General features: G+C 38.9%; 1 protein-coding gene across 2 annotated transcripts in view; it reads left to right on the forward strand.

Moving 5' to 3' along the window:
• Nucleotides 1–17,680, forward strand: part of YES1 (YES proto-oncogene 1, Src family tyrosine kinase) — a 79,295-nt gene extending 61,615 nt beyond the window's left edge. For both annotated transcript variants that reach the window (XM_062201428.1, XM_062201429.1), the window contains exons 10-12: nucleotides 2,658–2,811; nucleotides 3,941–4,072; nucleotides 15,096–17,680. In XM_062201428.1, the coding sequence (XP_062057412.1) occupies nucleotides 2,658–2,811; nucleotides 3,941–4,072; nucleotides 15,096–15,304 (495 nt within the window). In that variant the 3' untranslated portion in view covers nucleotides 15,305–17,680. The remainder of the gene's footprint in view (nucleotides 1–2,657; nucleotides 2,812–3,940; nucleotides 4,073–15,095) is intronic.
• The last annotated feature ends 3,561 nt before the right edge of the window (nucleotides 17,681–21,241 follow it).

Genomic DNA, 21,241 nt, shown 5'->3' on the forward strand with positions numbered 1-21,241 from the left:
TCTGGCCATTGTAGCCAATTGGGGAGTGAACCATTGGATGGAAGACCCCTCTTTCTCCCTCCCTCCCTCCCTCCCTCCCTCCCTCCCTCCCTCCCCACCTCCCCACCTTTAACTATACCTTTCAAATAAGTGGATAAATTGTAAAAAAAAAGATAAAATTTTTAAAAATTTTATTTAAGTTATACAAGTTTCATGTATTTCTTATATATAGATTTAGGAACATAATGATACTTCCCTCTGTCCCACCCATGTTCAAACCTTCTTCCTCCTCCCTCTCCCATTCCTACTCTTAATTTTTACAGAGATCTACTTTCAGTTACTTAATGATTGTAAGGTTAACCCTACACTAAGTAAAAGAATTCAACAAATAGTATGAAGAAAAAAGAAGTACTGTTCCTCAACAGAAGAGAGAAGGGCTATAAACAATCAGTGAATCTCAACATGCCCATTTCATTCCAATACATTACATTTTAGGTACTCTATTAGTTACCCCAGATCAGGGAAAACGTATGTCTTCTTGGGACTGGCTTATTTCATTAAGTACAATGATTTTTAGTTGCATACATTGTGTTGCAAATGTCAGAATTTCTTTTTTTTTTAACAGCTGAGTAGTACTCCATAGTATGTGTATATATTTTTTTTAATCTGATCTTCAGTTGATGGACATCTGGGTTGATTCCATACCTTAGTTATTGTGAATTGTGCTGCAATGAATATGGGGATACAGATAACTCTTTCATATGCTGATTTCTTTTGGTTTGGGTAAATTCCCAGGAGTGGGATGGCTGAATCATATGGTAGGTCTATATTGAGATTTCTGAGGTGCCTGCATACTGTTTTCCACAGTGGCTGGACTGATTTACATTCCAAATAAATCTTTTAAAAAAAAATTTCTATTCAGATATGTGGTTCATTTTCAGGGAGGCTTAGAAAATTTTTTAATTTGTTTGAAAGAGGGGGAATGGATGCAAGATCTTCCATCCACTGGTTTTCTCCCCAGTTATCTTCAATAGTCAGTGCCTGGCCAGGTTGAAGTGGGGAGCCTGAAACTCAGTTTGGGTCTTCCATGTGGGTAACTGGGTCTCAAGCACACCATTCCTTGCTGCCTCCCAGGGTGCACATTAGTAGGAACTGATAGCAGAAGTGGAGCTAAGACTCAAACCTAGACATCCCAGGCATGCATCCCAGGTAGCATCTTAGCTGCTGTGCCAGATGTCTGCTCCTCAGGGAGTTTTTTGGCTTTTAGTTGACAATGCTGATTCTGGAACCCTTATCTCTCAGCATCCAAATGTCCACAAGATCTGGCAATTTTGATAAACTTTATATTGAGAACCATACATGCAAGACAGGTAGGTATATGCCAGGCTTGGTTTGTGTTCCTGAGTTCAGGGCTCATAGACACAATCTATGGGGAGGTGGGGGGTTGGGGTGGTGCAGTTACTCTTCCTCCTTCTCTCTTTTTTTTCATAAACCTTTAAAAATACAAAAGGTATTTTTAGTTCTCAGGCCACACAAAAACAGGCTCTAGGGATTCAGTCTGCCAGATATAGTTTGCCAATCTATGTGATTAATAACTGTTTTTTTAAGATTTATTCTATTTATTTGAAAGACTTACAGAGAGAGGTAGAGACAGAGGGAGAAGTCTTCCATCCGCTGGTTCACTCCCCAGATGGCTGCAATGGCCGGAGCTGCGCCGATCTGAAGCCAGGAGCTAGGAGCTTCCTCCGGGTCTCCCATGCAGGTGCAGGGGCCCACGGACTTGGGCCATCCTCTACTGCTATCCCAGGCCATAGCAGAGAGCTGGATTGGAAGAGGAGCAGCTGGGACTAGAAATGGCACCCATATGGGATGCTGGCACTTCAGGTCAGGGCTTTAACCCACTGTGCCACAGTGCCAGCCCTGTGATTAATACCTTTTTCACTAGGACATCTTAGATGGTCCTGATAGGTTTGTGTCCAGAGCTAAATAGTAATAACATAATAATAAAATAATAATAATAACATCAACAACAGCTAAATAACCCTTCCATTGACAACCAACTCAAGAGGGCCCTAGGACATGCTGCTAATGATGATGAGATAGATCTTTGGATTTGAAAATGTTGGCTTGGGGCTGGCACTGTGGTATTTAGATAAAACCGCCATCTGCAATGCCAGCATCCCATATGGGCACTGGTTGGAGACCCAGCTGCTCTACTTCTGATCCAGCTCCCTTCTAATGCACCTGGGAAAGCAGAAGATGGCCCAAGTGCTTGGGCCCTGTACCATGTGGGAAACCCAGGTGAAGTTCCTGGCTCCTGGCTTTGGTCTGGCACAGCCCCAGCCATTGTGTGCATTTGGGGAGTGAAGCAGTAGATGGAAGATCTCTTTTTGTCTCTCCCTCTCTCTGTAGCTGACTTTCAAATAAATAAATCTTAAAAAAAAAAAAAAAAAAAGAAAATCTTGGCCTTTATAGTAGATGTCAAATTTTTAAAATCTGATTTTAGCCTGCTTTTTTATTATAGTGTTTCCTATTTTTGCTATTGTAACTTAGACTGCGCCCTGTTCCTATCATTTCCTTGTTCAGTACCTGGTTTTTTTATTACCCTAATGTAATATTAACCAAAATTTTCTCCCCACTTCCCTTTGAATCATGTATTTCATGTTTTTCTTTCCAAGATTGCTGATGGCATGGCATATATTGAAAGAATGAACTATATTCACCGAGATCTTCGAGCTGCTAATATTCTTGTAGGAGAAAATCTTGTATGCAAAATCGCAGATTTTGGTTTAGCAAGATTAATTGAAGACAATGAATACACAGCAAGACAAGGTAAAATTGTTTTCACATAAATGCTCTTAACCTAATGTCCTCTGTATGTTCTTAACATTATTTGGCATGTGCAGGATTTTATAGAATATGTACCCTCAAAAAAAGTCACAAAAACTGTGACTTTACTGTTTCATTCATAAAATTATAGAGTAATACTACTGTGGCTTTTTGGTATGATTGTCCTCCAAGGTAAAGTTTTATTAGGTAGTCATAGCATTTATTTAATGTAGCAAGTAGTAGCTCTTTATACTTATTAAGCATGCCAACAAAGAAACTTTTTAAATGTTATTTCATAACAGACTTCATGAATCATTAAACTCTTACCTGTGAACAAAAGTTCTTGATTAGAGTTAATATTGTCTACCCACATTGCCACCACCAGGAACATATGACAATATCTACTTTGAAACGTTTTTGGTTTTTACAACTTGAAGGCTACTGCCTTCAGTTATCTAGTGGATAGAGGCCAGACATAATGCATTGGTTGCGATAGTGCCAGTGAAAATTGTTACCTAAGCATCTAAAATAAGTAATTTTATAAACACATTTAATCACTCTTTGTAAGATACATATAATCTTATTTCCTCTTTAAATGTACAAACTTCAGGAAAGCTAGGTTTTTTTCCTGTACCATAATGATTAGCATAAAACCTTACACATTAAAGACATGCACCAAATTTTTGAAGAAGTGAACATGGGTTTTTTAAAAAGTAAGCATAATACAGTTTTTCAGAAAGATAAAATGAAAAAAACACAGTAGACACTTGAGCCCAACAGCACGTGCCCTCATCCACCAATAGTTAGCAGATGCCAAACTATACTTAAAAGTTAACAAATTTTATAATCCATATTTTTGTCTTACCATATCTTTTACCCCTGAGATTTTCTTAAGTGGTTTTCTGTCTTAACTTCCAACTTTATTTTTTATATCATTGAGTATCATCTGAGGAAGAAATGTGATTCATTTTACTGTAAATTTTCAGAATTAAGATTTTTTTCCCATGTATCTTGTATGTTTGAAGACTCTTGACAATGATGCTGGGCATATTGACAAAAGGTTATCCCTGCTTATGCTATATTTACTCAAGCATATATTTAAAAGCAACTAAGATTGCCAGTATTGTTTTAGGTGCAAAATTTCCAATCAAATGGACAGCTCCTGAGGCAGCATTGTATGGTCGATTTACAATAAAGTCTGATGTATGGTCATTTGGAATTCTACAGACAGAATTGGTTACAAAGGGCAGAGTACCATATCCAGGTAAGCTTGCATTCATTAGCTCTTGGTTATCTCCTCTGTAACTTTAACAGAAGTTTATTAGGAACAGAAATATAAGGAGGGGAGGCCTTTATTTCTTCCCTCTCTGTGCTGTCTCTCTTGTTTTGCCATTGGATGGACAGCAGCCAGTGAGAGCCATAGTCCATGAGGTAGGACAAGCACATGAGTTGTGCCCTACATTCACTTCTGCTTTCTCCCTGAGGAAATTTTCCAGAAGAGCTTTATATCTGTCCTGTTCTCTCATATCTCAGACCTCAAATGCTTATAGGGCATCTTTCTTTTCAAGTAGCTATTTTCTAATAGAGGGACTTGTATATTTTTATAAATATGAATTTGCTGTGTTTTCCTCAGTAAACTACCTTGAGAAGAAACTTACCTGTCATTGATAAAGAGGAAAAAAGATGTTTTTCTGTCAAAAATAGATTTATATAGCTTTAGGGGGCAATTGAGGAAATTTTAGCTTGTTTGGAATTAAGCTATAGTGGAATATTATTTTGTCTGATACTTCTCAAAAATTTTCTACTAAATTATTCTAGTAGAGGAGAGTGAAAGGAAATAAATTCCAATCTTCAGGAAATCTGTCAGGTTAATCTTATAGTTTTTATATATCGTCTGCCATATTCCTCCATTCTGATTCCTCCAACTATAAATCTAAAACTATCAAATTTTATTACCTACTTTCCCTTGTTGTAGTTACTTGCTGCGATCACCAGTGTCTCCTCCCTTAATACGACTTACCATCACCCTTTTCCAATAAGACTGAGCTCCTGTCTTAATTCATGTCATCTTAATATAATCATCATTGCTTTTTTCTTTTAAAGATTTTATTTATTTCTTTGAAAGGCAGAGTTACAAAGAGGGAGAGATAGAGAAAGAGATCTTCTATATGCAACATCCAGGGCTGGGCCAGGCTGCAACCAGGAGCCTGGACTTCATCCAGGTCTCCCACATAGGTATCAAGGGCCCAAGTACTTGGACCATCTTCTGCTGCTTTCTCAGATGCATTGGCAGGGAGCTGGATCAGAAGTGGAGCAGCCAGGACTCCAACTGGTGCCCATATTGTGATGCTGGCATCACTGGCAGTGGGTTAACTCACTGTGCCACAGTGCAGGCCCCTGATTTTTCTATTAATGTGGTTTCTTGCAGCTTTAGTAGCTTGAACTATTCCTTCCAGTTTCCCTTAGCCAGACTTTCCATGTTCATAATAACCACAACTCTCCCATAATCTTTTCTTGTATCCACTCTACCACCTCACATCTTTCCAGCTAACACTTTCTACCTCAGCCCTAGCAATTTCTCCACACTACCAGGATCTTTACGTTGATGCTACCACCTTTTACTGCTCCTCACACTCTTTATAAAACCATTCTACTTCAATTCTGTGATCAAGCAATGTAATCACTCTTTATTTATGATTGCTCTTCTCTCGTTTTGTCACTTGTGCATAACAAAATCACTGTACTAAATACACCCAGTTCTGCCTACTGTACACTTGGCAAACATGACTGGAGAAAACAGTATAGCTATGCTAAATGTTTCACTTTAAATATATATACAAGGAGTAACTTTGAGTTTTGACCATAGTGGAATGGCTAATATCCAACTTACCATCTCACTAAAACTGCAAGTTAGACTAAATACATAAAACAATTGTTTTGACACTGCTTAGCAACTGATAAAGGCCACAATCCTTAAGATAGGGCAAGCCTATTATGTGGGCCCTATATTTTATACCTAAAAGGGTGTAAGGTGATAGAGCTCAAAGAGCAAGTATCAGTCTGAGCAAGAACAGAGATCCACAAGTACAGGGGTCTGGAAGGCAATATCACAGAAGGGAAGGAGCCACAGGGAAAGAACTCTAAAATTCTGCTTTAAAATTCCATTCTGGTTCCTGGTCAAGTCCTGTTCTGCTTATGAATGGAGAGACTGCAGGAAACCTAACAGAAAATAGCTTCTAGGGGGCTTGGTAGCTAAGCAGAGTTCAGAGTTACAGAGTGCTTGCTCAGCTGAAAGTGGATGGACATTGAACAGACAAAAAGCTCTCTAGGCTTTTTGCAGGGACTCCTAGAAAGGCCATGCCATCAGAGAAGTGGCAAAACTTAAGTACAAGCCTTGACAGACCAAATCTTGGTGAACTGCCAGTAAACTACTGATAGAATAACATCCTTTAGAAAATGACAACATGATCCAGATAATCTACAATATGATTCAAAATGTCTAGCATAAAATAAACTGTTACTAAACATATGAATAAAGGAAAGGATGACTGATTATAGGAGTAACAATTTAATAGGAACAGTCCCAGAGATTTTTCATATCTTGGAGTTAACCAAGGATTCAAAAATAGCAATACTTAAAATATTAAGGTAGAACAGTTTGGCAAAATAATGAAGAAACTGGAGACTCATTACAATTGGAATCTATAAAAAAGAACAAATGGAAATTTTGGAACCTTAAAACAGATGAAATTAAGAGCTCATTAGAGGAGTCAGAGCTGTGGTGTAGTGGGTAAAGCCCTGGCCTGCAGCACCAGCATTCCATATGGGTGCTGGTTTGAGACTTGGCTGCTCCATTTCTGATCCAGCTCCCTGTTAATGTGCCTGGGAAAGCAGTGGAAGATGGTCCAAGTCATTGGGCCCATGCACCGACATGGGAGACCCAGATGAAGTTCCTGACTCCTGGCTTGGGTCTGACTCAGCCCTGGATGTTGTGGCCATCTGGGGAGTGAATCAACAGATGGAAGATCACCTTCTCTGTAACTCTGCCTCTCAAATAAATAAATAAATCTTAAGAAATAAAAAAAGAGTTCTCCAAAATGGTGGAATAGGGAGGGAGCGCACTGATAGTCTGGGAAAAGATAGTTTAATAAAAGTGGAGATACTGTACTTTCGGGGAAGAGTTAGGGGAAAAACTGCAGAGGAAACTCTTCCGGAACTAGTGGGACACGGTGGACCAACGTGGAGGGCACGGATGCCCACGGCTTGGGACTCCAGCCACCAAGTCTATACACCAGCGCTGGAAAGGGAGGGGCCCGTGCTAGAGAGAGAGAAGATTTACCATGCCAAACCTGGGTGTGTCACCTTTGGCACACTCTTAACCCTGAAGACCTGAACAGAGCTCTCTGGCCACACACATCACAAGCCTCTAAAGATCCACCAAAAGCAGACAGTGCACTTAATCTAGAGTCATAGTATAATGAGAAAAGCCACCACAGCAAGGAAAAAAAAAGAAGAAACCAAAGAATATCTCCACAATGCCAAGCCACAAATGCAGAAGCCGAGGAAACAAGAACAAGGAAGACATTATGACACCCCTAAATGAACATGACACTCCAATTCAAGATTATGAAGATGATGAGATAGAAGAAATGCAAGATGTGGATTTTTTTTTTTTTTTTTTTGGCAGAGTGGACAGTGAGAGAGAAAAAGACAGATAGAAAGGTCTTCCTTTACCGTTGGTTCACCCTCCAATGGCCGCTGTGGCCAGTGCACTGCAGCTGGCAGACTGCGCTGATCCGAAGCCAGGAGCCAGGTGCTTCTCCTGGTCTCCCATGTGGGTGCAGGGCCCAAGCACTTGGGCCATCCTCCACTGCACTCCCGGGCCAGAGCAGAGAGATGGCCTGGAAAGAGGGGCAACCAGGACAGAATCCGGCACCCTGTCCGGGACTAGAACCCGGAGTACCAGCGCCACAGGTGGAGGATTAGCCTATTGAGCCGTGGCGCCAGCCAAGATATGTATTTCAAAAAATTGATGATAAGAACACTTAGAAGTTCTCAAAAACAAATTCTTGAACTACAGAAATCCTTACTGGACAGGATAGAAAATCTCTCTTGTGAAAATGAAATCTTAAGGAGGAATCAAAATAAAATGAAGAATCTAGTAGAACATGAAAGTGTGATATTGAAATGAAGACTTCAATAGATCAAATGACAAATGCATTTGAGAGCCTTAAAAACAGAATCAGTGAAGCAGAAGAGAGAATATCGGACTTAAAAGAGCACAGGAAAGTATACAGTCAGACCAAAGAAAAGAAGAGGAAATTAGAAATCTAAAAAATATTGTTGGGATTCTACAGGATACTATTTAAAAACCCAACATCGGGTTCTAGGAGTTCCTTAAGGCATGGAGAGAGAGAAAAGATTAGAAGGTTTTTTTAGTGAGATACTAGCAGAAAAATTTCCGGGTTTGGAGAAGGACAGAGACATCCTAGTACAGGAAGCTCATAGAACCCCTAGTAAACATGACCAAAAGAGATCCTCACCACGACACGTTGTAATCGAACTCACCACAGTGAAACCTAAAGAAAAGATTCTAAAATGTGCAAGAGAGAAATGTCAAGATTACTCTCAGAGGATCTCCTATTAGACTCACAACAGACTTCTCATCAGAAACCCTGCAGGCTAGGAGGGAATGGCAAGATATAGCCCAGGTAGTAAGAGAAAAAAACCTGCCATCCCAGAATATTATATCCTGCAAAGCTCTCATTTGTGAATGAAGGTGAAATAAAGACCTTTCATAGCAAACAGAAATTGAAAGAATTTGTCACCACTCATCCAGCCCTGCAAAAGATGCTTAAAGATGTGTTACACACAGAAACACAGAAACACGGCCATCAATATGAAAGAAGGTAAAGGAAGAAAACTTCCCAGTAAAAGATCACAGGAAGTTCAAAGCATATATTAGAAATATCTTTGGGGAAATGGCAGGGCAGAGTTACTACTTATCAATAGTCACATTGAATGTTAATGGACTTAACTCTCCAGTTAAAAGGCACAGACTGGCTGAATGGATTAAGGAACAAAGCCCATCTATTTGCTGCTTAGAAGAAACACATCTTTCCAACAAAGATGCATGCAGACTGAAAGTGAAAGGTTAGAAAAAGATATTCCATGCAAACAGAAATCAAAAAAGAGCTGGCGTAGCCATCTTAATATCAGACAAAATAAACTTTAACACAAAAACTGTTAAGAGAGACAGAGGGGCACTATATAATGATTGAGGGATCAATTCAACAGGGAGATATGACTATTATAAACATATATGCACCTAATTACCGGGCACTGGTTTATTTAAAAGATATGTTAAAGGGCTTAAAGGAAGACTTAGACTCCAATACAATAGTATTGGGGGACTTCAGTACTCCACTTTCAGCAATAGACAGATCAACAAGACAGAAGATCAACAAGTAAACAGCAGATTTAATTGACACTATGGCCCAAATGGATCTAACAGATATCTACAGAACTTTTCATCCTACACTTAAAGAATTTACATTCTTCTCAGCAGTACGTGGAACCTGCTCTAGGATTGACCACATACTAGGCCATAAAGCAAGTCTCAGCAAATTCAAAAGAATTAGAATCATACCATGCAGCTTCTCAGACCATAAAGGAATGAAGTTGGAAATTAGCAACTCAGGAATCCCTAGAGCATATACAAACACATGGACACTGAACAAAATGCTCCTGAATGAACACTGGATCATAGAAGAAATCAAAAGAGAAGTCAAAAACTTTCAGGAAGTAAATGAGGATAACAACACAACATATCAAAACTTATGGGATACGGCAAAAACAGTGTTGAGAGGAAAGTTTATAGCAATAGGTACCTACATCAAGGAACTGGAAGGGCACCAAATAAATGAGCTTTCAGTGCATCTCAAGGATCTAGAAAAAGTGCAACAAACCAGACCGAAAACTAGTAGAAGAAGACAAATAATTAAAATCAGAGAAGAAATCAACAGAATTGAATAAAAAAAAAAATTACAAAAGATCAGCCAAATGAAGAGCTGGTTTTTTGAAAAAATAAACAAAATTGACACCCCATTGGCCCAACTAACTAAAAAAGGAGAGAAAAGACCCAAATCAATCAAATCAGAGATTAAAAAGGAAATGTAACAACAGACACCATAGAAATAAGAGAATCATCAGAAATTACTACAAAGAGTTGTATGCCAGCAAACAGGGAAATCTATCAGAAATGGATAGATTTCTGGACATATGCAACCTACCTAAATTGAACCAGGAAGACATAGAAAACCTAAACAGACCAATAACTGAGATAGAAATTGAATCAGTAATAAAGTCCTTCTCAAGAAAGAAAAGCCCAAGACCAGATGGATTCACTGCTGAATTCTACCAGACATTTAAAGAAGAACTAACTCCATGGCCGGCGCCGTGGCTTAACAGGCTAATCCTCCACCTTGCGGCGCCGGCCCACCGGGTTCTAGTCCCGGTTGGGGCACCGGATTCTATCCCGGTTGCCCCTCTTCCAGGCCAGCTCTCTGCTATGGCCCGGGAAGGCAGTGGAGGATGGCCCAAGTGCTTGGGCCCTGCACCCGCATGGGAGACCAGGAGAAGCACCTGGCTCCTGGCTTCGGATCAGTGCGGTGCGCGGGCCACAAGCGGCCATTGGAGAGTGAACCAACGGCAAAAAGGAAGACCTTTCTATCTGTCTTTTTCTCTCTCACTATCCACTCTGCCTGTCCAAAAAAAAAAAAAAAAAAAAAAAAGAAAAGAAAAAAAAAGAAAGAACTACAATTCTTCTCAAACTGTTCAGAACAATCGAAAAAGAGGGAATCCTCCCAAATTCTTTCTATTAAGCCAGTATCACTTTAATCCCTAAGCCTGAAAAAGATGCAGCATTGAAAGAAAATCACAGACCAATATCCCTGATGAACATAGATGCAAAAATCCTCAATAAAATTCTGGCTAATAGAATGCAACAGCACATCTGAAAGATCATCCACCCCGACCAGGTGGGATTTATCCCTGGTATGCAGGGATGGTTCATTGTTCGCAAATCAATCAGTGTGATACACCACATTAACAAATTGCAGAAGAAAAACCATATGATTATCTCAATAGATGCAGAGAAAGCATTTGATAAAATACAACACCCTTTCATGATGAAAACTCTAAGCAAATTGGGTATAGAAGGAACATTCCTCAATACAATCAAAGCAATCTATGAAAAACCCACAGACAGCATCCTATTGAATGGGGAAAAGTTGGAAGCATTTCCACTGAGATCTGGTACCAGACAGGGATGCCCACTCTCACCACTGCTATTCAGTATAGTTCTAGAAGTCTTAGCCAGAACCATTAGGCAAGAGAAAGAAATTAGAGGGATACAAATTGGGAAGGAAGAAGTCAAACTATCCCTCTCTGTAGACGATATGATTCTTTATTTAGGGGACCCAAAGAACTCTACTAAGAGACTACTGGAACTCATCGAAGAGTTTGGCAGAGTAGCAGGATATAAAATCAATGCACAAAAATCAGCAGCCTTTGTATACACAGGCAATGCCACAGCTAAGAAAGAACTTCTAAGATCAATCCCGTTCACAATAGCTACCAAAAAAATTAAATACCTTGGAATAAACTTAACCAAGGATGTTAAAGATCTCTACGATGAGAAATACAAAATCTTAAAGAAAGAAATAGAAGAGGATACCAAAAAATGGAAACATCTTTCATGCTCATGGATTTGAAGAATCAATATCATCAAAATGTCCATTCTCCCAAAAGAAATTTATAGATTCAATACGATACCAATCAAAATACCAAAGACATTCTTCTCCAACCTGGAAAAAATGATGCTGAAATTCATATGGAGACACAGGAGACCTCGAATAGCTAAAGCAATCTTACACAACTAAAACAAAGCTGGAGGCATCACAATACCAGATTTCAGGACATATTACAGGACAGTTGTATTCAAAACAGCATGGTAGTGGTACAGAAGCAGATGAATAGACCAGTGGAACAGAATAGAAACACCAGAAATCAATCCAAACATCTACAGCCAACTTATATTTAATCAAGGATCTAAAACCAATCCCTGGAGCAAGGACAGTCTATTCAATAAATGGTGCTGGGAAAACTGAATTTCCACGTGCAGAAGGATGAAGCAAGACCCCTACCTTTCACCTTACACAAAAATCCACTCAACGTGGATTAAAGACCTAAATCTACGACCCGACACCATCAAATTATTAGAGAACATTGGAGAAACCCTGCAAGATATAGGCACAGGCAAAGATTTCTTGGAAAAGACCCTGGAGGCACAGGCAGTCAGAGCCAAAATTAACATTTGGGATTGCATCAAATTGAGAAGTTTCTGTACTTCAAAAGAAACAGTCTGGAAAGTGCACAGGCAACCGACAGAATGGGAAAAAATATTTGCAAACTATGCAGCAGATAAAGGGTTGATAACCAGAATATACAAAGAAATCAAGAAACTCCACAACATCAAAACAAACAATCCACTTAAGAGATGGGCCAAAGACCTCAACAGACATCTTTCCAAAGAGGAAATCCAAATGGCCAACAGACACATGAAAAAATGTTCAAGATCATTAGCAATCAGAGAAATGCAAATCAAAACCACAATGAGGTTTCACCTCACCCTGGTTAGAATGGCTCACATACAGAAATCTACCAACAACAGATGCTGGCAAGGATGTGGGGAAAAGGGGGCACTAACCCACTGTTGGTGGGAATGCAAACTGGTAAAGCCACTATGGAAGTCAGTCTGGAGATTCCTCAGAAACCTGAAGATAACCCTACCATTCAACCCAGCCATACCACTTCTTGGAATTTACTCAAGGAAATTAAATTGGCAAATAAAAATGTGGTCTGCACCTTAATGTTCATTGCAGCTCAATTCACAATAGCTAAGACCTGGAATCAACCTAAATGCCCATCAACAGTAGACTGGATAAAGAAATTATGGGATATGTACTCTATAGAATACTATACAGCAGTCAAAAACAATGAAATCTGGTCATTTGCAACAAAATGGAGGAAGCTGGAAAACTTCATGCTGAGTGAAATAAGCCAGTCCCAAAGGGACAAATATCATATGTTCTCCCTGATCAGTGACAACTAACCGAGCACCGAAAAGGAAACCTGTTGAAGTGTAATGGACACTTTGAGAAACAGTGACTTGATCAGCCCTTGTCCTGACTGTTGATGAACAGCTTAATACTTTATCCCTTTTAGTATTTTTTTGTTCTACTTAATACTGTTGGTTGAACTCTGTAATTAACACACACTTATTCTTAGGTGTTTACATTTTAACTGAAAAGTGATCTTTGTTAAATATAAGAGTGGGAATAAGAGAGGGAGGAGATGTACAATTTGGGACATGCTCAATCAGACTTGCCCCAAACGGCAGAGTTAGAAATGTGCCAGGGGATTCCAATTCAATCCCATCAAGGTGGCATGTACCAATGCCATCTCACTAGTCAAAGTGATCAGTTTCAGTTCACAATTGATCATAATGATAGGATTAGAGACAAAAGGATCACATAAACAAGACTAGTGTCTACTAATACTAACTGATAGACTTTAAAAGGAGAGCAGGATCCAACATGGGAAGCAGGATACACAGCAGACTCATAGAATGGCAGATGTCCTAAACATTACTCTGGCCTCAGAATCAGCCCTTAAGGCATTTGGATCCGGCTGAAAAGCCCATGAGAGTAAGAGTATTTCAGGCATGGAAAGTCAAGACACTGTGGCAAAAAAAAAAAAAAAAAAAACCTAAATGAAAGATCTCTGCGAGTGAGATCCCAGTGGAAAGAACTGGGCCATCAAGAAGGGGGTACCTTTCTCTGAAGGGAGGAGAGAACTTCCACTTTGACTATGACCTTGTCTAAATAGGATCAGAGTTGGTGAACTCAAAAGGCTTCCATAGCCTTTTTGATCCCCATGTAGGACCTCTGTCCTTAATGTGTTGTACAATGTGAATTAATGCTGTAGCTAGTACTCAAACAGTACTTTACATTTTGTATTTCTGTGTGAGTGCAAACTGTTGAAATCTTTACTTAATATATACTAAACGGATCTTCTGTATATAAAGATAATTGAAAATGAATCTTGATATGAATGGAATGGGAGAAGGAGTGGGAGATGGGAGGGTTGCAGGTGGGAGGGAAGTTATGGGGGCCGGTGCCGCGGCTCATTAGGCTAATCCTCCACCTCCGGCACCGGCACCGGCACCCAAGGTTCTAAGTCCCGGTTGGGGCACCGGATTCTGTCCCGGTTGCCCCTCTTCCAGGCCAGCTCTCTGCTGTGGCCCGGGAAGGCAGTGGAGGATGGCCCAAGTGCTTGGGCCCTGCACCCACATGGGAGACCAGGAGGAAGCACCTGGCTCCTGGCTTTGGATCAGTGCAGCGCGCCAGCCGCAGTGGCCATTGCGGGGTGAACCAACGGAAAAGGAAGACCTTTCTCTCTGTCCCTCTCTCTCTCACTGTCTAACTCTGCCTGTCAAAAAAAAAAAAAAGTTATGGGGGAGGAAAAAGCCACTGTAATCCAAAAGCTGTACTTTGGAAATTTATATTTATTAAATAAAAGTTTAAAAACAAACCTCATCAGAGGTGCCGACATTGTGGCACAGCGGGCTAAGCAGCCACCTGCATGCCAGCATCCCATTTAAGCGCCAGTTTGAGAACAGCTGCTCCACTTCCAATCCAGCTGCCTGCTAATGTGCCTGGGGAAGCATAGAAGATGGCTCAAATGTTTGGGCCCCTGCACCCATGTGGAAGACCCAGATGGAATTCCAGGTTCCCGGCTTCCTCCTGGGCCAGTCCTGGCTGTTGCGGCCATTTGTGGAGTGAACCAGCAAATGAAACTTCTCTCTTTCCCTTTTTCTCCCTGCCTCTATAACTCTGCCTTTTAAAAAATAAATAAGTCTTTTTTTTTTTTTTAAAGTGACACGCTAAATTCCCATTAATCAAAAGGGGTTGGCTTCTGAAGGCGTTAATATTAAAAGTAAAGAATAAAAAATTCAGACATGTTGAAATAGGGATTAGCATTTTCTGTGTTCTTTCTGACTACTCTGACAGTTAAAATTTACTTTGTTTCTTTATTGAAAGAATCATTTCACTGAATATTTAAATGTAATATAGCCTGAATCAGTTAGTGGGTAGGGGATTTGGTTTGTTTTGCTAGTGGCGGTTAGGACCATTGTTTTTTAATGTTTGAGTCTTGTGTGTTAGGTATGGTGAACCGGGAAGTGCTGGAGCAGGTGGAACGAGGATACAGGATGCCCTGCCCTCAAGGCTGCCCAGAATCCCTCCATGAATTGATGAATCTGTGTTGGAAGAAGGACCCTGACGAAAGACCAACATTTGAGTATATTCAGTCTTTCCTGGAAGACTACTTCACTGCTACAGAGCCACAGTACCAGCCGGGAGAAAATCTATAATCTAAATAGCCTGTTTTATGAGCACAGATCTGCCAAAATATAAAGAATTTATGTAGAGTTCCTCACTTACATTAAGGAATCAAAAGAAGAAAATCTTCACTCTGCATGTTTTTAATGGTAAACTGGAATTCCAGATTCGATTGCACAAAACCACTTTTTTTTTCCAAGCGTTAAGTACCAATGATGAATTTTCCAACTTATTTCAGGGTCCAAAGAAAGTAGAGCTGAGAATATTGATGACAGCTTAGTTGGTAGCATGGTAGTGAAGAGCAACAAAGCTACTGTCTATAAATCACTTCTGTTCTTTACTTCCCCAAACAGAATTGTTGAGATTATTTATTGTTATAGACAAAATTTGGGAGATAAAAGTTACACATAAAATCTAAAATTAAGGAACTTTGTGGGACCAAATGATTCCATTCCACTTTCTAAAAATTTCTTGCGTTTATTCTCAAAAGTTTTTTTCAAAATCAGTCAATATGTAATCTTAACATATGCCTCATTTTGCATGGAAATGGGCCAGGTTTTTAAGAAGCAAAAAAGGAATATAAACAGTATCAAAAGAAATTAAATTTAGACCACACCAGTGGATTTCAGAAGTATGATATACTGTGTTCATTCTCATGTTTATGGAACTGGAAAATAGAATAAAACATTTTTCACTTTACTCAGTTTCTGAATAGTTCTATTTATAATCATGAAGGTAAGTAGAAAGTAAATCTTTTTAAAGTTGTATTGATTTTTTAAAGGCAGTATATAATTGAAGTCCAAGAGGAAATCTTTTAATCCTTAAATGGCATGAAAGTAAGACCCAGCATTTAAATAGTCCTTTCGAAGAAAAAAAATAGGCTTGGTACTGTGAGCATTGTTGCTAATATGTTGTTATGGTAATGGGTGCCACAAATAGAAAGTACCACTAGATCAGGGACTTGAATGCACTTTTGCTTGTATTGAATAGAGACTAACAGAGAGGGAAATGTATTTAAAAGAAATATGAGAAAAGGTAATGTGAAAGTTTTACAGGTGGAGAATGGAATGTAATGTTTAATGTTGATGTCATGGAGTGACAAAATGGCTTTGCTGGCACTCAAAGCACCTCCCTTAGCTATTTTCTGAGACTTGAAGAGTTATATGAATATAAAGCTAATTTTTCTTAACATATACACTAAATGAGTGTTATATCCTCAAAATAGTGAAGTCAGGGCTTCACACTAATTCCAATGATAAAGCGTTTATGTAAAACATTTTTAGAACTCTAGTGTTCCAATCCATGTTTGAATCTGTATTCACTTTTGAAATATACTTAATGGTTATCATTTTTCCCTCTTAAAATATAGCTGATTTAAGAAGGAAAACTTATTCTGTGTAATAACAGTAGTAAAGAGAAAGACAGTTTTTGCCTACTTGAAGTGCAAAGTGAAACACACAAAATAAGCTGATTTTTATTTTTATTATAAACTCAAAGAAATTCCAAAATACAGATTTGAATAGCAGCATTACTGCTTTAAGTGTCTAGAAGAGGGAAAACTGAACATGATAATTAAAATAAAAGTGACATTTTAAAATACTCTTTTATAGCCATACTTTAAATAAAGCAGTATCAGGTTCCCAGGTTTTAGGATGTAATTTTTAACTATTATCACTTACCTAATTTCATCATTAAATTTCATATTCTATGCCATGGTATCCATGTTCAAATTCAGGCCATTCTAAAATGTGACAGGTGAACTTCATGCAAGATTTGGCAACAGTTCTGGTACTAAAAATTATGGTTGTTTCTTCTGTTTACGTAACCTGGTTAGTATTGGAGCCCTCTGCCAAGAGGGTCTTCCTAAGAATAGTGCTGTCATTATTTACCCTTAACTTCTACAACCTGTGACATGAGATATTTAAAGGGCTTTATGTGAACTATGATATTGTAACTTTTCTAAGCATTTTTAAAAGGGTAACAAAATTATGTTCATATACTAATTCTGATTAAAAAAATAAGCCAGGAAAAGTTAATGGTATTCTTTAGGTTTTAACTGAATGGAGCAGTGCTTTATAATAACAGATGTATAGTAAGGATAAAACACTAACTTAATGTTGTGTATTCAGTTTAAATTGTTACTTATTTTTAAATTGCTGAGAAAAATAAAGTTTTGTACATTTGGAGATTTTTTTTTCCCAACAGTTTTTTGTCTTAAATGTCTTAATGTGGAATTTAATTAACCCTTACCAAAAAAGGAAGTTGGCAAAATAGCCTTCTAGCACAAACACTTTTTTAAATGAATAATGGTAGCTTAAAACTTAATATTTTTATAAAGTGTTGTAATATTGTTTTGTGAATAATTGAAATAAAAATTGTTGAATGCACCTATTTATCTTTTTAGTTGCTATTCATATTTTCTCATTACTTTTTTAAAAATTGGTATATTCTGAATTTATTCTTCCACTAGGGAGAAAAATTGTTCAGTTACTTATAACTTCTGAACAGAGTTAAACCAGTCTTTTATTAAAATCCGACCATTTTGAACTCATTCTGTTTGGTTAATTTTCCATGTCAGGTGAGTAATATTATTTTTATAAATATTTTTTCAAAATTATACTAGCAAATACAGTTAATGTAAAGAGACCTAAGTCATTGGAGTGAATATATTCAGAGTATTACGGTGAAGGATATAGAGTAACCACTTCTGACCATAAGAGGCTTAATTTTCTAAAAATAAAAAATGTGTGAGATTTATATCATTATGTGTTTCAAAATTTTTATTATAGATATTAAAATTATACTAAGTTTTGAATGACCAATCAAAAGCATTCATTTTCAATACAATGATAGTGTTTAATTACCTTTTACTGTTATGCCATCTAAAATTGTTACTGGCTTTTTCCCTGATTCCACAAAAATAACAATCAATATAAGCACTTCATTTATTAAACATTTATTGAGTATTTTTGGTAACATAGTAATACTTATTCAGTTTCTAGTTTGCTTCTTATTTACATTTGGCAATTTTTTTTACATTTATGTTCATTTGGCATGTGTTTTTATATTTAAGTTGTATATTTATGATTTATATAATCTTTTTTGTGCTAAGACAATTCTTACAGCTCCCCAAGATGAAATATTCATCTGTATTATAGTCTGTACTTTTTGCTTTAACAATGCACATGGAAGTTGAGCATAAACCGTCACTTAATGGGTCCAGTGTGAACTCTGTGCCACTTTGAGACTCTGCTAGCAAGAGAGCTTCACCAGACCTAGATGCTGAACCCGTGCCCAATCTGAGACTGTGACCCTCAGAACCATCAGCCACAATAAGTTACTCCCCTTCTTGAAGTTGGACTGTTCCAGGTATTTTGTTATAAGTGACAAAAAGCTGACTTGGGGCCAACGCTATGGTGCTTCTGGTGCTGGCATCCCAGAAGGGTGCTGGTTCCTGTCCCGGCTGCTCTTCTGATCCAGATCTCTGCTTAGGGCCTGGAAAAGCAGTGGAGGATGGCCCAGGTGCTTGGGCCCCTGCATCCAAGAGGGAGACCCGGAAGAAGCTTCAGATCCTGACTTCAGATTGGCCCAGCTTCAGCCATGGCAGCCATTTGGGGAGTGAACCAGTGAATGGTAGACCACTCCCTGTGTCTCCTCTCTAATTCTTCCTCTCAAATAAATACATAAAATCTTAGAAAAGCTAATACAATTATGCACACATTTATACAAATGTTTTGTCATTTCTTCCATCAACATAATTATAATATTAATCACTATCACTTGGTAGTGAACCTTAGTCAACAAGGCAAATTCTCTTTAGTAGTCCTTTTCTCTTTAAGATTCATATCCTGACAAATTATTTTTTAATTTTTATTTGAAAGGCAGAGATTAATCTGCATCTGTTAATTTACTCTCCAAATGCCCACGATAACTGGGGATGGTCCAGACTGAAGCCTGGAGCCATGTCCTCAATCCGGGTTTCCTCTATGGCGTGATAGGCCCAAGTACTTGAGGACCTGCTTCCTCCCAGGTTATGCATTAGCAGGAATCTGGGATCAGGAGCAGAGCCAGGACTTGAACCAGGTACTCAGATAAGTGACGTGGATGTCCCAAAGCAGTATCTTAATTGCTGTGTCAAACTTGCCCACCATATGTCAATTTTTTGATGAATTATAGACTTTATAGTTGAAAAAAATTCAAGTAAGATTTTGGTTGAGATTGCATTATGCTTATAAACTAATCTGGTAAAAATTGGCATTTCAAATCAGTCTTACCATCCCATTTATGGAAATCTTCACTTAGATCTCAAAGTTCTTCAAGCTTTCTGTTTGGAGTTGGAAGTCTCATGCTGAGTGTGATCACGTTTCTCTAAGAATACATTCCATTGCTGCTGGAGTCCAGCTTGTAGAGAACAGAAACAAGAATGTGCTCCAATAGCATCAATAGCATTATTTCCTTAAAAATCAGCTCTTCTACTCCCCTTCCTCTTTTTTTTTTTTTTTTTTTTTTTTGCTTACACTACATACATGAGTTTTTGTCACTGGCAACCAGAGTCCTGGTAAATTAATACCCAAAATGTTAGTAAAGGAATACTTATGAACAAAGAAGACAACTCATGCCTGATACCGCATTTGCCCTCCACACCCAGACTCTGCGTCATTTCTGTTGGAAGACTGACCTGTATATATCAGGGAGTTCCCTTCTCTGGGTTCCGGTTGTGTCCAGCCACTGAACAGCTCTAGCAAAAGATTGAAGGAAACCAGGAAGAGAGGCTAGGTACTTAACTTCTTTGGCTTCTTCCCTATAAGTTTGAGCTGGCTGTCGCTTCACCAACCAAAGTTCTTCTCAATATGGCCTCCCCCATGTTTTCTCTCCTTTGGGGTCTGGTAACTGCTCCCATTCTGTATCTGCTGGCTGCAGGTAGTGACAGTTTTGATGGCCACTAATTGTAGGTAACTGCATTAATCCTTGTGGTTCCCCTACCCTGTCCACTCCTTTGTAAATACCTTTCATTTATCTTGAGTATACTGTCTGTTTCCATTTGGGATCCTGACATACCATAATACCAACAAATCTCAGGGAAATTGGTAAACCATATCTGCTAAAATTCATTAATACAGGGTATTTCATAAGCTGTCACACCCCAATTCAAGAATGAGTGTTAGTATGAGTTACTGAATAAATGAACAGGGATGAGAGGTGGGAGTCTTAAGAGGAAATGGAATGGAAAAGGGATTCAGAAATTTAACATAACCTGGGAAAAGCAGAGAAAGATGGCCCAAGTACTTGGGCTCCTGCACCTACTGAGGAGACTTGGATGAAGCCCCTGCCAAATGGCTTGCTTTCTCTTTCTGTCTCCCACTCTGCCTTTCAAATAAATCTTAAAAAAAGAAAAAGAAAAACAGTTACATGCTGTGCCATTGTTGTGCAGCTGGCTAAGCCTCTGCTTGTGATGCTGGTACTCTCCCTCCCCCCCCATCAGAGTGCCAGTTCAAGTACCAGCTGCTCTGTTTCCCATCCAGCTTCCTGCTAATGTACGTGGGGAGATAGTGGAAAATGGCTCAAATGCTTGGGCCCCTGCCACCCACACTGGGGACCCAGATAGAGTTCCTGACTCCCAGCTTCAGCCTGGACCAGCCCTGTTTGTTGTGACCATTTGGAGAGTGAACCAGTGGATGGAAGATACTTCATCTCTTGTGTGTGTGTATTGCACAGCATTTATATAAGTGAATCTTTAAAAGTTACAGCCATGGGTCAGTGGTGTTTAGGGAAATAGGGGATTGGGATAGTGGCCAAAAGTAATTACAAGGTACAAAAAAGATAAGGTTGGATTTCCCGCCTAGTTTACATGCAGTCACAGAACTAAATTTGGGGACTAGGAGAAAAGTAAGTGCACTAAGTATTTCCAGAGAAATTTGGGGAGAGACTGATTTCCCACATACACGAAGTGGTTCAGTCTAGCTTCCCAC

This window comes from Lepus europaeus, chromosome 9 (genome assembly GCF_033115175.1).
Source record: "Lepus europaeus isolate LE1 chromosome 9, mLepTim1.pri, whole genome shotgun sequence".
Lineage (NCBI taxonomy): Eukaryota > Metazoa > Chordata > Mammalia > Lagomorpha > Leporidae > Lepus > Lepus europaeus.